At 40.9% G+C, this 15,627-nt stretch overlaps 1 protein-coding gene across 1 annotated transcript in view; it reads left to right on the top strand.

Moving 5' to 3' along the window:
- Positions 1-10,796, top strand: part of LOC149454564 (cell adhesion molecule CEACAM16-like) — a 32,744-nt gene extending 21,948 nt beyond the window's left edge. Inside the window, exons 5-9 of the mRNA XM_089687325.1 lie at positions 2,575-2,594; positions 4,207-4,277; positions 4,936-4,965; positions 6,983-7,047; positions 10,004-10,796. Coding sequence (XP_089543451.1) covers positions 2,575-2,594; positions 4,207-4,277; positions 4,936-4,965; positions 6,983-7,045 — 184 coding nt within the window. The 3' untranslated portion in view covers positions 7,046-7,047; positions 10,004-10,796. The remainder of the gene's footprint in view (positions 1-2,574; positions 2,595-4,206; positions 4,278-4,935; positions 4,966-6,982; positions 7,048-10,003) is intronic.
- The last annotated feature ends 4,831 nt before the right edge of the window (positions 10,797-15,627 follow it).

A 15,627-nucleotide genomic window follows, 5' to 3' on the forward strand; every position in this document is an offset into this window, starting at 1 on the left:
GTTTTGGGGTGTCATTGACACCCACACCAGATCGCAGTAGCGTGATGTGATTGCAATGCGGTGGGGGAAACGCACATGATTCGCAGCGTTTCCCGCACCACATTGGTGTGTACCAACGCAGCACACATGTTCAGGTGCCATTCATATTCAATGGCAGTTTTACCACAATTGTCACGCAATAAATTGCGGCAAACCACACCACGCAAAGCTTGTAGCCTAAAAAATGAGCAAGAACATGTTCACATACTGTGGTTTGCTGCAATTGCAACACGGTTTATCATGCAACAATTGACGCAAAATTGCACCACGTTTAGATGAAAATGAATGGCACTAGAACAATTGCGCTGCATTTTGTTAGCATTGCAGTGCGATTTGGAATCGCAGGAGAATTGCAGCGATTCCTCCTACCATCCCAAGTCGCTAGATGTGAAAAGGACCTAAAGCCGGCCATAGAACCATGGGTTGCAGGAAAGAAAATCGGTCGATTCCCCCATCAACACAGTCAATGTGCGGTTTGCTTTTGAAGCACTCGTGCATGCTTGCTCCTAAGTGCTCCCAAGTGCAAGCTGAGCTCCCATCCCATTTACTGCGGCAGAACAGCATGGGCAGGCGCAGCCATATATAAATACTTGACTGGCTTCTTCCAGGTCTGTTGGGGTGCTCATGCGTGCTTTCGACATGACTTTGTCAACAGGTTTCAGCCAATGATTTTGGCTGAAACCTGCTGATCGGCTGTGTCCAATCACAGCCCAGAGTCCTGTACTGACAAACACACAGGACTCTGTGTAAACAGAAGAGCGATCTTGCTGTTTCTTCCCCCTGCAAAGCAGGGAGAAAAAGCAGCAAGATCTGCAAGTAAAAGGAGCCCATATTACACACCTTACACATTGTTAGGCACACAATTAACCCTAGATGTTAACCCCTTCCCTGTAAGTGTCATTAGTACTGTACTGTACAGTGTTAGCACTGATCACTGTATTAGTGTTATTATTGAAGTCAGTGTCAGTTAGTGTACCTCCCCCCATATGGAAGAAAAATATATTTAAAATATATTTAAAAAATATTCTTCCCAAATATATTGACATATATTTGAAATACTACAATTTTGGCCATATTCAATATATTTCAATACAGTGTGTGTATATGTATGTATGTGTATATATTTACTGTATGTTGAAATGCGTTTTTATTACAAAATATATGAAAAGTATTTTTAAAAATACATTTCAAATATACTGTATGTCTTTAAAAATACAAATGTACAATTTTGGAATGCATTTACAAATATATTTAAAAATATATATTAAAATGACGTTTTTATATGTAAAAAAAGTCTGAAGAATATATTTAAAAAATATTTTTCATATATTTTGTAATATATAAAAACGCATTTCAACATGCAGAGTATGTATGTGTGTGTGTATGTATATGTGTATGTATGTATGTATGTATATATATATATATATATTTTTTTTTTTTTTTTTGTATTTTTAAAGACATACAGTATATTTGAAAATGTATTTTTAAAAATATTTTTCATATACTTTGTAATAAAAAAGCATTTCAACATACAGTATATATATATTTATTGAAATATATTGAATATGGTCAAAATTGTAGTATATCAAATATAAGTCAATATATTTGGGAAGAATATTTTAAAAATATTTCAAATATATTTTTCTTCCACGTGGGCCAGCAAGCATCAGCTAGCGTCAGATTTCCCACCACACTATTGTAGTCCCACTATAAGTTGCTGATCACTGTCATTACCAGTATACTGCCATAGCTGTATAAATTCTAGTATATAAACCATTGTTTGTAGATGCACAAACCAATCAATATACACTTATTGGGATTTTTCCAGCGTCAGGATTAGCTGAAGGGTTTCCTGGCATGCCTAATAATAATGTAATAATCTTGGTTTTTCCTCAAAACAGTAAATGAGAAGCTGAGATGCTAATCTGACTGGTCTGTCTTATCCTACATCTTATCCATCTTTAGATGAGTTTCACAGAATGATCGCTTGTCCACTAATATTGTCAGGCTGCCGTCCTGTAACACATATTACTATCAAATGCCTGTCCTTAAAACTTCACTCTCTCAATCAACATTGCCTATTTTTAATCCTTATGCTGCTAGCCTTAGTAAATAGATAGGAATCTATATCACATTTGCTTATTTTAAACCTTTTTTTCACATTTCTTCAGCTACTTGCTGCCTTCCATGCCTAGGCAAATGATATCATGCATCCCAGGAGTCTTCAGGAGGGGAGGAGTGATTTTCTCAGTTAAGCATGGAATCCAGGAAGTAAATGCTGCGTGAGTCATCTGCCCTGACTCAAGATGGCCACAGCCAAAAATATTAGGGGGGTTCAAAATGATTTCTTAACAAAATAAAGCACGGAGACATGGATGAGTTTGCTTTGAATATTAAAAATGAATGAAATAGTGTTTTTGGTTTGTGGTGCGCAGATGCCGTGTAGTTCCACTTTAACATATTTGTAAAATGTGTCTCTGTATGCTACAGATGTAATTCACCATATTAGAAATTCACAGCCTCTTTTCTTTTCAGGCAACAAAACACAAACAATGGTAAGTTCTTACTGACCTTAAAACCTAATATCTATGCTCAGACCAATCCAAGGCTTTTTTTCAGTGGGAATGCAGCACCTCCAGCACTGTATGTATGTAATGACAAGTAACTGCACTCTTTAATGCAGCACTAAAATAAAGCTGGTGCAAACTAACAATTTGCTTTACTAATACATGAGCCTGCTGGGAGCGCTATGTAAATTGTATGTAGCATCAGCAACATACAGTATGCAGCGCTGGGTTCCGACAGCACTATGTGGACTTCAGCTCCAATTCCTGGAACAAAATTGGGGTGTATGTACCACAAGGCAAACAAGGCACTTGCCTGGGGCAGCATTTTTCAGGGGGGCAACACCTTCCCCCAGAAGAAGGGATGAAAGAAGGGACACGCATGCCATGGGAACCAGGTGGGATCCGAGAGAAGCCGCAGGCTGCTAGATGGTGTATGTAGAGCCTGACTTGACTCTTATTCCTGGGAATGTCCGGAGCTGTGAAGATGAGTAGTGGGGGGGGGGGAGTGGAAGGTTCTCCCAGGTGGGTGCCGGAGTGTTGTTTGTCAATATCAGGCTGTCTCTGTGGGAGGAAGAAGGAGGGGGTGGTGTTGGTCAGTGTCCGTGAGGGACAGACAAATTTTGTGTTGCCTAGGGCAGCACAAATCCTAAATACATCAATGGTTAGGCTGAATGTTGCTCAGCCATTTAGGGGAGGTTTGTATTTTATGAAAGCATAAATATATGGCTTCCTCTGATTGGCTGAGAAGAAGCAATGGGTAATGGGTGGATGACATCACGATCTCCACCTCAGAGGAAGCCTTATACTCATTCATTCATTCATTCATAAAATACAAAGCTTCCTGTGAATGGCCCCATATCGCTGCCAGAACACAGCATTGTTTATTGTATGTAGCTGGTGCTACAGCACATGTATTAGCAAAGAAAATAGTTCACTTGGACCAACTTGGTCTAAACAAACTATTGGTAAATGAAACCTGGAGTTCAGGTTTAAAATGGTTGTAAACCCTTACCTATACCTACATAGATGAAACAAATCCTCCTACATAAGTTGTATCTGTTTATCTGCTGTCTTCCCTTCTCTACATCCGTTCAAATTTATAAAGCTTCATTGAACTTTTGGAAAGCTGGGGGAGGGAAGCTGAAATTACACACTGCAGAGCTCAGTAAGGAAAGCTCTGAGAGTTGATTGGAGGGAAGAGACACACCCCCTTTAAACAGCTCACAGTAACAGAGCTGAGGCTGTCAATCACAGGCTATGTGCTGGAGGTCCCCCTTCACCATTTTTCTCTTGGTGTCAGGAAAACTTGTCAGAAGTGACTCATGCTGAGAGTAGAGGAATGAAGCAGACAGAAATGACACTTAGTGCTCTTAATTATTACAAGTAAACAATACAGAGGGATACGCTTTGTTCATATTTCATGTCTGAGGTTTACAACCACTTTAAAGATTAACTCCAACTGTTATAACATGCACATTTTACACTACTAATATCAAATCTCAAAACTTGCAGCAATAAATGAACCATTGTTTGCATACATGACTTTTTAAAAAATATTTTGCTTCAAAATTTAAAATAGTTTCTTTTTTAACAACTCCAGAAGGTCCAGTATATGAAAATGTAAATGCTCCTCAGTCACGTACCTCTGAAACAGCCCTGCAAGGAATTCCGGTAATGACTGTTTATGTATTGGTTCATTACAAATAATATATTCAAGTTTTATGTTTTAACTGATTTGATTTAGGATTCTCACTTTTATAGTCTTTATACTTTGTAGTCTAACATACAATATGGTTTTCATAAGGTTTCTGTACTGTCAACAGTATATGTCACCCATACATAGTCTAAGTCTTGAGTGCTTCCTGAACACAGTATGTGCATAGTATGCAAATATTAACTAAGCTAAGGTAGCAACTACGTGCAACCGCGGTCTCACCTGCACAAACATGCAGTCATAGCACTCAATGTGTCGTTCGCTTGAGCGACGACAATTTGTTTTTAAAAAACAATATAATATATCAAGAGTAGAGTAGAATAAAAACTTTTACAGATGATGGCCAGCAAAATATTACTTCCCAAGATACATTTATTAAAGAATGTAATTTTTTATTATACCTTTTTATATTCTTTTATTGTTTATTTTTTAATTATTTTATATATATTTTTTATATTGTTTTATATAATTTTTGCAAAGGGAATGCCTTTTCTGTCAGAGAGGCCCAGGGCAGTTGCCCCTTTTTTCCACTTTAAAAATCTGGCGCTGAATTCTACGACTTCTGACATTTGTTATTTGTTTTCCTAAGTATTATTCTCTGTATTTTAAATGCAGGTGCAAGCAACTCAAGAATCTCACTATGAGGTATTGATATCACTACTATTGATTTTTTTTATATTTGAAATAACATATATATATATATATATATATAATGTGTATATATATAATGTATATATAATTTACTAACATGACACTGAAATGTTTTTGTGCTTAGTATCACTTTGCATCCCTAAAAATTCCACTGCCCCCTAGAAAATTGGAGAAATTATGTTGGAAAGACATAATATATTTGCAATAAATTAAATTCAGAGCAACTACAGAAGAAAAAGACTTTTGAAAGAGTTAATGGGTGTTGGATATCTATAACATTTTTTATTTGTCTATCCAGCAGCTTCTTGCTTCTGTCAATTTAGGCTGCAAAATTTTTTTTTTTTGCCTGATTATATTTTCTATCTGGATATGTATCCCTGTTTCATTGCCAAACCTCTGAAGAATGCCTGAACTCTGTATTCCTGCCTAGGCACCCTGCCCTTACCTCACCTTATCTAAATCAAGGACTATAGGAAATAAGTAACAAGCAAAATACTGGGATTATTTGTGACAGCTGAGCTTCAGACATTTGCACAGCAAATTTTAACTGGGTCCCTCGGGGGTGGTACTAGCAGGATCACTAGATGAAAATAAAGGAAAAGAACATAGAAAAAATGGAACTAATGCAGCAACTATATCTAAGGACTAATGTTTAATAAGTGATTTCCTAATGAGAAAGTCTAGTATTTCCTTATTTGGGCAGCAATGTCACAGACAGGTTGGCCCCCGTGTGATATTACTGTTTTAAGGCCCAATTGAATCCTCAGTATTTATTACTGTAATGCAGTCAGGATACATATCCTCTTCTTTGTGTTTTTTTATTTCATTACTAAATAATGCAGCAAGAGTTACAATACCTTGTGCTAGCAGCATGGTGGAGTGTCAAACTGTTGCTCTGACAGCATTGGACTGGGTCTCTAGAGCAGCCTTTCTCAACCAGGATGCCAAGGTACCCTGGGGTGCCTTGAGGTTTCCTCAGGGATGCCTTGGCAAAATGTCCACAAATTGCCCAAAACCTGTATACCAGCCAGCGGGTGGAACAAGCCTGGCTTTTAGTTACACAAAGCCACAGGTTTTCATTGTGCACCATTACGACCTTTTAGCCGCCGGCGTCCTGACAACCAATGCCATCATCAGTTGATAAGGAGGATGTCAACTGCTTGCACAGCATCCTTGTTTGACCCTCCCCCGCCGCTCTCCATCAGTGCTTGGCTCACATTAGCTTAGTGATGGAGACAAACTGAGGGAAGGGAGAAACAATGGAATAATAGCCAGTACCAGTGTGCAAAAGTGTATTTGAAGAATAAATCACCTCTAATGTGTCCTACATGTGTGGATGTTACTGTGTTATTTAAAACTATTAGAATAGTTTTTCATATTTTACAATGGGGTGCCTCAAGATTGTCCATCATTTTAAAGGGTGCCTTGACTGAAAAAGGTTGGGAAACATTGCTCTAGAGGTTCAATGCCCCCCCCCCCACACACAGTGCTTCAATCAGCAGAGGTCATACTTCCCAAGCAGCACTGTTGAATGGAGCTCTATGCAGGAGGTGTGTTGGATGCTGGAAAGCCATTGTGTGTTGTGTCTGAGAACAGTGGTTCAACTATGCATCATGCAGGATCGTAAAACTCTTTCTGCAGTACTTAGTATAAAAAATGAAGAAAGAGTATTTTTGACTGTATATGTAGCCTTTACTGCATTACAGTAATATATACTGAGGCTTCCATTGGGTTTTTTTTAGTAAGGAAATGGGGTTCCAGTACTTTACAGTATTATTATAATACAGGATTTATATAGCACCAACAGTTTACACAGCGCTTTACAAAATTAAGGTAGACATTATAGTTACAATACAATTTGGTACAAGAGGAAACAGAGCTTACAATCTAAAGCTAGCATTTCCAGTAACAAGTACAATAACAGTCACTGTCAAAAAGACTACAAACAATTGCAGTCTCTGGGCTATAATTACATGGCATGTAAACCCATCAATTTTCTGTCTTCGAACAGCAATTAAGTCATAAGGACAGAGCCATATACAGCACCCTTGCATCTGAGTCTGGGAAGCACTAATGGTAAGAACATGTTTACTGAATATCCTTTAAAGTCTAATGCCAGAATTTTTTTTTTAATTTCAGTCTTTGTGCAGCCCATGTAGGAAATAGGGCCACAGATGGCAATAAAAACCTGATAAGCCTCAACCAATCTCCACTCTACCATTAAAAAAGATTAATTAAAAGTTGTATATGGTTTGGGGGTTTAAACATTTGTTTAATGATTACATGATCATCCTATAATTTCTATACATTTCCCTTGAGGTGATTGTAGCCATATTAGTGCATTTGCGACAGAAACAATTGAGTACTGTCTGTGATACTTTTTTTATTTACACTAACATACAATTTTGAGGACAAGCTTTCGGGGAGTGTCCCCTTCTTCAAGGTCCAAGCAGTACTTATTACATTTCCCTAAATAATTATTTTTTTCTATATAAATAATTTGTTATCTATATAAATGAATAAAGTTTATGTCCTAATTTCAAGCAGCTGCACAATAACTGCACAGATCAGCAGAAAGCATTTGAACTGCCATTCCTGTAGGAGAGAACAATAACCGTTCATACCTGGCCCCCATCCATGATCACCCCTCTTCTTTGCCTACTCTCTTCACCCTCTGGTCTGTGAGCAGTTCTTCTTCTGCATCCTATCCCAGAGGAGAATGATCCATTGTCAGTCTTCTGTTCACTCAGCCCCTCAGCAACAATTACTTTGACTATCTCCTCTCCTCCATGTCCATGATCTCCTCTATCTCATTTCCCCCATCTGCAATCATATTCAGCTTAATTTTACCTATTTTCCCAATGGTCAATGGTCAGATCAAACAATATCTCCCTCTCTCCCCTGTCTTTGAGCATGAAGGCAGGTGCAGTCTACTATCTCCACTGTAGGTGGCGCTCACCCAACGTGGCAGTGTAGGTTGAGGGCGAAGTCAAGAAAAACTGGGTTTCCCTGGAGCAGCATTCCGATTTGTATCCATGTGACCCTGGTGGCAATCTTGGGTCACACAGAGTCTTCTGTCCCTGGGGTTTGTTGCGCTTTTGCAAAGGGGCTAATGTAGGGAGAGCATAACCGTCTGTCAGAGACAGCACTAGTGTAAGGGAGAGGTTCCATAGGAGTAGGGAAAGCTCAGGGCCTATGTCTGCAACTCGAGAGAGCTTCCATTTGGGTTGGACCAGCCAGACTACATTCTACCTTCCTTATCAGATGCTGTCTTTAGTTTGGGCCTACTCTCTGCTAACTCTTCGCTCCATTGACTGTAAGTTCACGATCGGGTGGCTTCCCAGCTGGGCTGTTGCAAGGTCTTTAATACATTGGTTATTGCATACCAGGCCTCTGTGTGTTTACGGCCACTGTACCACACTGCACTTACCCAACAAGTATTTACTTTTTACTTTACTCCCCTTGTCCCATCCCTGTTCAGCCTCCGACCTGTCTCATCTGTAATGCCCTCTAGGTTTAGCTAGATAGGTTTTTTGTTTTTCCTAGATAGAGGCTGAGCAGCAGTCGGGGGTGAGTCAGCTTGGAAGTGAGGCAGGAGTTCATCTCAGGACATGCTGTTAAGTTATACAGGTCAGGGATTCTGCAGCCCTCCCACCCTTTCAGAAACTGACAGAACATTCTGGAAGAGGGGTAGAGGAGGGGAGGAGGCCAAGAGCTGCATGTTTGAGGGACCTTGGCCATTCCCCTGACAGGAGGCTGGGCAAGGTTGCCAGGACAACCCTCAAATGTGGCAGAACCTGGGGAGAGGTGTGCAGTGTCGAGTGGAAGATGGATTGAAAGGAAGGCTGGAGAGAGGAGCTTAGGAGGGGACCTCAGGGAGGGGAGCCAACCTACAGGCAGGATTCTGGATGGGAGGATATCTACTGTTCCATTGTCTCCTGGGAAGGACAGCTTGTGCACCAGGGAAGGAGCCAGCCCAACGTAAGGCTTGAAGGCAGCCACCAACCCACCAAGCTGACAGGACAGAACAGTGTGAGTACTCCTACACTCCCTGGGCCAGATAAGGGGAGAGGGCACAGGTACGAGACCCAACTAGTTCTCATCCGGGACTACTTCATTGTTACCTCTTGGGACCCCTTGCCCAGGGATACCCCCAGTGTAGCTGGGTGGATAGGAGGATTCATACGAGGTCTGAGGAGGTACAGCAAGGAGAATTGGGCTCCTTAAAGAGACAGTGCTATTTTTCATGATCCTCATTTTGTAGTTTTTGTTGCTAAGAAGTTCATCCTCGAGTTTTGCAGTTCCTTGGGCATCCCATATACCTCAAAGGATAGTGCTACACATCCCTCATGGCCAACGTTCATCTTCTGCTCTATCTGCCTATATCTCTTCACTCTAATTCATGGTCAGCTTGCACTCTGTCTCCCCTATGATAAATTTAGTACTGCAACATACCTAAAGTATAAATGTAGACAAAATATAACCCTTGTCAATTTCTTTTTTTGCTATCTGTGTCCTAGTGAAGAGATATACCTTCACTTCCTCTCCCAAAGCCAAACATGAAATGAGAGGAAATCCCTAAATTAAAGGAATCCCTTTGGACCCTCGGGTTACGAGAACCAGTGTCCCCACTGGAAGATTTCCCTTCTATTACTTTTCCAAGGACAACCCAAAATTTGGGATTTTACTTTCCTTTTCAATGATAATGGTAAACAAGACAAATATAGAGTGTGAATTTTCCTTACACATACAACAATAAAAACCTGGCAGGGGTTCTAATCCCTCTTCACTTTACCCAAAGCTAAAAAAAAGAGTTTTGCCTTTAGTTATACTTTGGGCATATAATATGAATTCAGCTAAATACTGTCAGATTGGGTAGTAATAAGTATGTTGAATTACTAGAGAACAAAAAACATTCATCCTAAATTAACTATTTCATGAGTAGGCACATGCTTGTTAAATTACAGTATACACTATATATAGTGTGTGTTTTATGTATTTAATTGTTTGTATATTGTTATTTTGTCTTTAGGTTTTCCTTTGGGATTTTTCTAAATTACTTGTAAGATATAAATGTCACAGGATATATAAAACAGAAAGCATTCACCCTGGAAGATCACTGTACACCTTCTTCATTACCAATACTAACCAGCTTTGAATATCCGGAAGTAACAGATAATAAATCAGCTGAGACAGTTATAAAAAGTGGTAATGCACTTACAAGTGTCGCACTTGCATCAAGCCCATCGTGTATCCATATGGCTGTTATCAAATCTTAAATGCTCAAGGCAATATCCAAGTGGAGTTACTAGGGTCCTATGGAGCATGGGGCAATGTAAAATTCAGGTGTACAGTCTATCACATAAAATCCCAATGAAATACAATTACGTTTTTGGTTGTAACATGACAAAATATGGAAAATTTCAAGGGGTATGAATACCTTTCCAAGACACTATAATTCTTTGCCCAGAACCTTCATGGTCCTGCTCCTTGCTGTAGGCCCAAAAATACAAGGGGAAGAGGCTATTGGTAGAGTCGTCCAACTTCAGTTCTGGAGAACCCTCATGAGACTGGAGGGAGGGGTCTGCTGGGGTATATAGTCTCTCTGCAGCACGTGGCTCTGCTACTGGGTTACCCACGTGGGATTCTTCCTGGAGCCAGGACCCCACCAACAACGGACTTGAGTTGAAGACTTTTACCTTGGGAAGGTATGAACCTGGGCAGCCTATACTAGTTAGATCAAGACTGTTATTGAATTCTCTGTAAGACTGCTGCATGGACTGTACTGCTGAAAGTCTTCAGTAAAGTTGCTCTTAACCATTTAATGCCTGGTCTGAAGTCTTTTCAAAGGGGTGCATGAAGGTTCATGGCGTATCCAAAGAACAGGTACTGTACCATACAGATGGGGATGAAGAGCAAAAACTAGAGGGCCACCACAAAGGGTTAACCATATAAAGGAAGTAGCGGGAAGTCATGCAGTTGTTATGGGTAACCAGGACTGGTGGGAATGTAATATCAGCCAGCCAGTAGAAGAGTGGTACTGGGCATGGGTGTCGGGTCCTCCAGTTAGTGACTTGGTTGGTGTTTTGACCCCCCTCCTTAGGGATCAATTGTCCTAAAACATTTGGGACCGATTCTGCGGCACAAAGGCCCTATGGGCCTAGCCATAGGTATGGGGGAGTCAGAAGAGTTAACTTGTGCACAAACAAAGATCCATGTTTGATGCACTGCAGGACCACTACACTGTCACTGGGAGTGAGGTGGCAGGCAAAGCTAGACTGGTGGAGCGGGACACAGACTCAGTGGTGTCCCCCTCGAAATGCTTCTCTCTGGAGGATAAGGTGTACAGTGCCATGGGAGAGAGTGTCTCACAGAAAAGAGCCTCCAGTTTAATGTATAACTGCAAGGTGAATGGCTCACATCTAAATACAGAGTGCTGCCTTGATGTTGATTTCACATGATCACTCCCCGGTCCCAGGTATTAGTGATCACCTTCATTGATGGGTCCCCACGTGTAGGGCGAGTAGGCTGCACCCACAGGCAGATACCTATTTTGCCCATATTAACTGCTTTCCCGCTGCCCTATAGCAGAAATACTGCTACAGGGCGGCAGGACTGCTCAAAACCACATATACTGTATATACGTGAGTTTGCATTTCCTCTAGGGGGGCCCTACCCACGTTGCCATTGGCGGTCTCAGCTGTCAATCACCGGGTGCTGGCCAGTGATTCTCCACCGGTACCCGGTAAGTAAACAATACAGATCTCTCCCCTGTCAGCTCCTGCACATTGCTTTGTATTGCTATTTATTTACTACTTACACAGTAAAACACACACGGCACACAGTTAACCCTTTGATCGCCCCAGATGTTAACCCCTTCCTGCCCAGTGTCATTAGTACAGTGCCAGTGCTTTTTAGTACTGATCACTGTATTGGTGTCACTGGGGATGTCAGTGACACCAAGTCAGTTCCTCCCCCCCCAGTGTCAGAATGCCCACCACAGTCCCATAGTCCTGCTATAAGTTTCTGATAACCGCCATTACTAGTATAAAAAAATAAAAAATTCCAGTATCTATACCGCCATTTGTAAAAGCTATACCTTTCACGTAAACCAATTAATTTACATGTATTGGGATCTTTTTTTAGCAAAGAGATAGCAGAATACATTTTGGCCTAAATTTATGACAACATTTGATTTTTACAATTTTTTATTGAATATCTGTGATAGCAAAAAGTCAAAAATATATTTTTTTTCTCAAAATTGTCGGTCGGTTTTTGTTTATAGCACAAAAAATAAAAAACACACAGGCAATCAAATACCGCAGAAAGAAAGCTCTATTTGTGGGAAAAAAAGAACATAAATTTAATTTGGGTGCAGCGTTGCATGACTGTGCGCATGCACAGTAGGAAACGGGCGGTGAAGCCGCATGGCTTCACTGCCAGGTTCCCTAAGGGCCAGTTCACACTACAGAAACACAGTCCAGATGCATTCCAGATGCGTTTCTGCATGAGCGTTTTTGGCGTGTTTTGGTGCGTTTTTGTTGCTTTCTGGTTCATTTTTTCCCCCTCTCTTTTTCTTCAATTTAAATAGAAACATGTGCGTTCCAGAGCATTTTTAGTGAGTTTCAATGCGTTCCAGTGCGTTGTTTATGCTTTTTACCATGTTCCAGTACAGTTCTGTATGGGAAAAATGCAGCCTGTTCTACTTTTTTTCTGCAACTGGAACACACTGGAACTGCAAGCACTGATGTGAACTATGACATTGACAACCATATAACCTATTTTCTGTGCGTTTTAAATGCAGAAAAAAAGCAACCGAAATGCATGCAGTGTGAGCTGGCCCTAAATGAAAATCGTTCATTCTGTTCCTGTACGACAAACATTTAGCAGTTTGTCCCTTCAGTAATTTTCGCTCGAAAATTATGTACAGATCATCGGAAAATTGTACGATTGTTCATCGTAAGAATAAGTTCATCCGATTTTTTATAGTGTGTATGGGGATTAGGCTGGCCATACTTTAAAGCCGGCCATAGACAGATCAAATATCAGCAGGTTCAGCCGGGACCGGCACAGATTTGACCCATCTGTGGGCAGCCTGGTTGTACTGAAGCCAATCCATCCATCAACTTGGGTACAACCAGCCCGTCAAATTTTTCATATGTGAATACTGTCAGGGGCTATAGCCGCCAGCAGTGTTCAATGTGTTCTCCCGGCAATGAAGGCTCCCTGCCAGCAGAACACTTTAGCTCTGCGGGAGGGATTCCGCCATCAACACTGACTGTGTTGTTGATGGGGGAATCGAGCAATTTTCTTTCCTGTAACCCATGGCGGAAGGAAAAAAAGTCAAATCATCTATAGCTTGCCTAAGCAATTTCCTTTCCTTCAACCACAGCTTGAAGGCAAGAAAATAATTTGATCCCCCCATTAACACAGTCACTGTTGATAGGGGAATCCCTCCCGCTGCGCTATTGTATTCTGATAGCGGTTGGTTTCCCGCTCCATCAGAATACAATGATTACTGCTGCTGGCTATAGCCTCCAGCAGTAATTGTAAGGACAGAAACCGAACAGACTGGTTGTACTGAAATCGATCGACTTCAGTACAACCAGCCTGCCCACAGATGAATCAAAATTCGTCCAGTTCAGCAGGAACAAGCCAAATGTCAATCCATCTATGGCCAGCTTTAGAAGCACCCTCTTCCTTTTTAGCTTTCATTCTTGTTGCCTATAGTACAAGTGGGGTTCTTGGGACCCTGATGTGAGGAGGAGGAGGGACCCTGATGTAAAGGGGGGACTCTGGGGACCTGATTTTTGGGGGGCTCTGGGGACCCTGATGTAAGGAGAGGACTTTGATGTAGAGGGGGTACTCTTTTTGAGGGAAAAATCTGATGGGGAATCTTGATGTAAGAGGATAATGTGATGTGAACAGGTGGGCTCACCCTGATGCTGCACTTTATTTGTTGTTTTGATGTTTCTTACTCCTGACCCCTGCACTCTGTACATTATGCTGTACATTACATACTCCTGACGAAGTATTCATTGTCCAAACACTTGTTGGTTTTAATGAAGTTCTTCTTTAAAGCTCCATTCTCACCAATGCGTTTTTTAGTGCTTTTTGCAGAAACGCACTATAGTCCATTTAACATGGTTTCCGATGAAATGTGTTCACATCTATGCTTTTTTTGAGCCATTGCATTTTTGGAAAGGGTCATGGACTTTTTTAAAAGCAAAAAAGCAGTGTCTTTGCTACAATAGAGATCAATGGAGAATATGCTGAAATGCATAGTAGTGCGTTTTTGACGCGTTTTGCATTTTTATTCTGACAAGCAACAAAAATATTTCCACTTTAATAAGAAAAAAAAAGAGCTGAACAAAACACAGTACAAATGTGAAAAACGCATGTAGAAAAACAACTGCGAAAAGCACTGCAAAACGGACAAAAAGCAAACTGCGTAGGTGTGAACGGAGCCTAAGATAGGCTCATACAGAAAAGGTAATCATTTTTAGGGCTGGTTCACACCATAGAAACTCAGTCCAGATGTGTTCCAGATGCGTTTGTGCATGCGCATTTTTGACACCGTTTGTGCCGCATTTCGGTGTATTTTAATGTGTTTCTGATGTGTTCAGGTGCATTTTTGATGCTTTTCGGTTCATTTTCTTTCAGTCTTTATTTTCTTCAGGTTCTTCCGGGTCATAAGCAGTTTCCGAATATGCGTGGTCTTTCATATCCAATTTTTCTCGTACAACAGTTTCAGTGCTTTTTTGATGCTTTCCGGTTCTTTGTTCCCCCCTCTCTTTTTCTTCAATTCAAATAGGGACAATGTGTGTGCCAGCTCTTTTTGGTGCATTTTGGTGCATCCAGTGTGTTCCGGTGCACTTTTGAGTTCCTGCACAGTTCTGTGCAGGAAAAATGCGTCCTGTTCTACTTTTTTTCTGCAACTGGAACACACTGGAACTGCAAGCACTGATGTGAACTATGACATTGACAACCATACAACCTATTTTCTGTGCGTTTTAAATGCAGAAAAAAGCAACTGAAACACATGCAGTGTGAACTGACCCTTAGTGTGCAGAAAAGAATAAGTGATGAAACGTTTACAATTTAAAAATGATCCTTTGTTCTGAACTTTGTGTATTTGTGAGATTGTCACTTGTGACATAGTAAGTAGTATTTTGTGGGTATGAAGACTGTGCTATATGTGTGCAAAATATACAGCGACTAAGTACAGATTATGTTTAGTCATCCCCTTACTACTCACTTACTACTGACCTCCGAACTCTGCCCTGCTGACTTCGTACACTGCCATACAAGCTGCTAACCTTATCCTCTGCCCTACTGACCCCCTTACACTGCCCTGCTGACCTCCTCATCCTCTAACCTGTCTAATGTGGGGTGCAGAGGATGGGCCCTGAATGCCACTCATATTCTTGTCCATTTAACAGGGTGACAGCAACCTGACACTTGTGCAGCATTGGTGTCAGCTTGCTATCACCATCTTAAAAGGACAAGAATATCGCTTAGGCTCTGAAAAGTGATCCACGGTGTATCACTTTTCAGAGTGTGGCTGAGGCCAAATGGCAGTTTATAATGGTGCTGATACACCACAACTACAAGCTGAGTGTTTGGTTTGTAATTGTGGCATGGCCCCATTAACTT

The sequence above is a fragment of the Staurois parvus genome, unplaced genomic scaffold, assembly GCF_062004578.1.
Source record: "Staurois parvus isolate SC_StPar_1 unplaced genomic scaffold, SC_StPar_1.0 ptg000423l, whole genome shotgun sequence".
NCBI lineage: Eukaryota > Metazoa > Chordata > Amphibia > Anura > Ranidae > Staurois > Staurois parvus.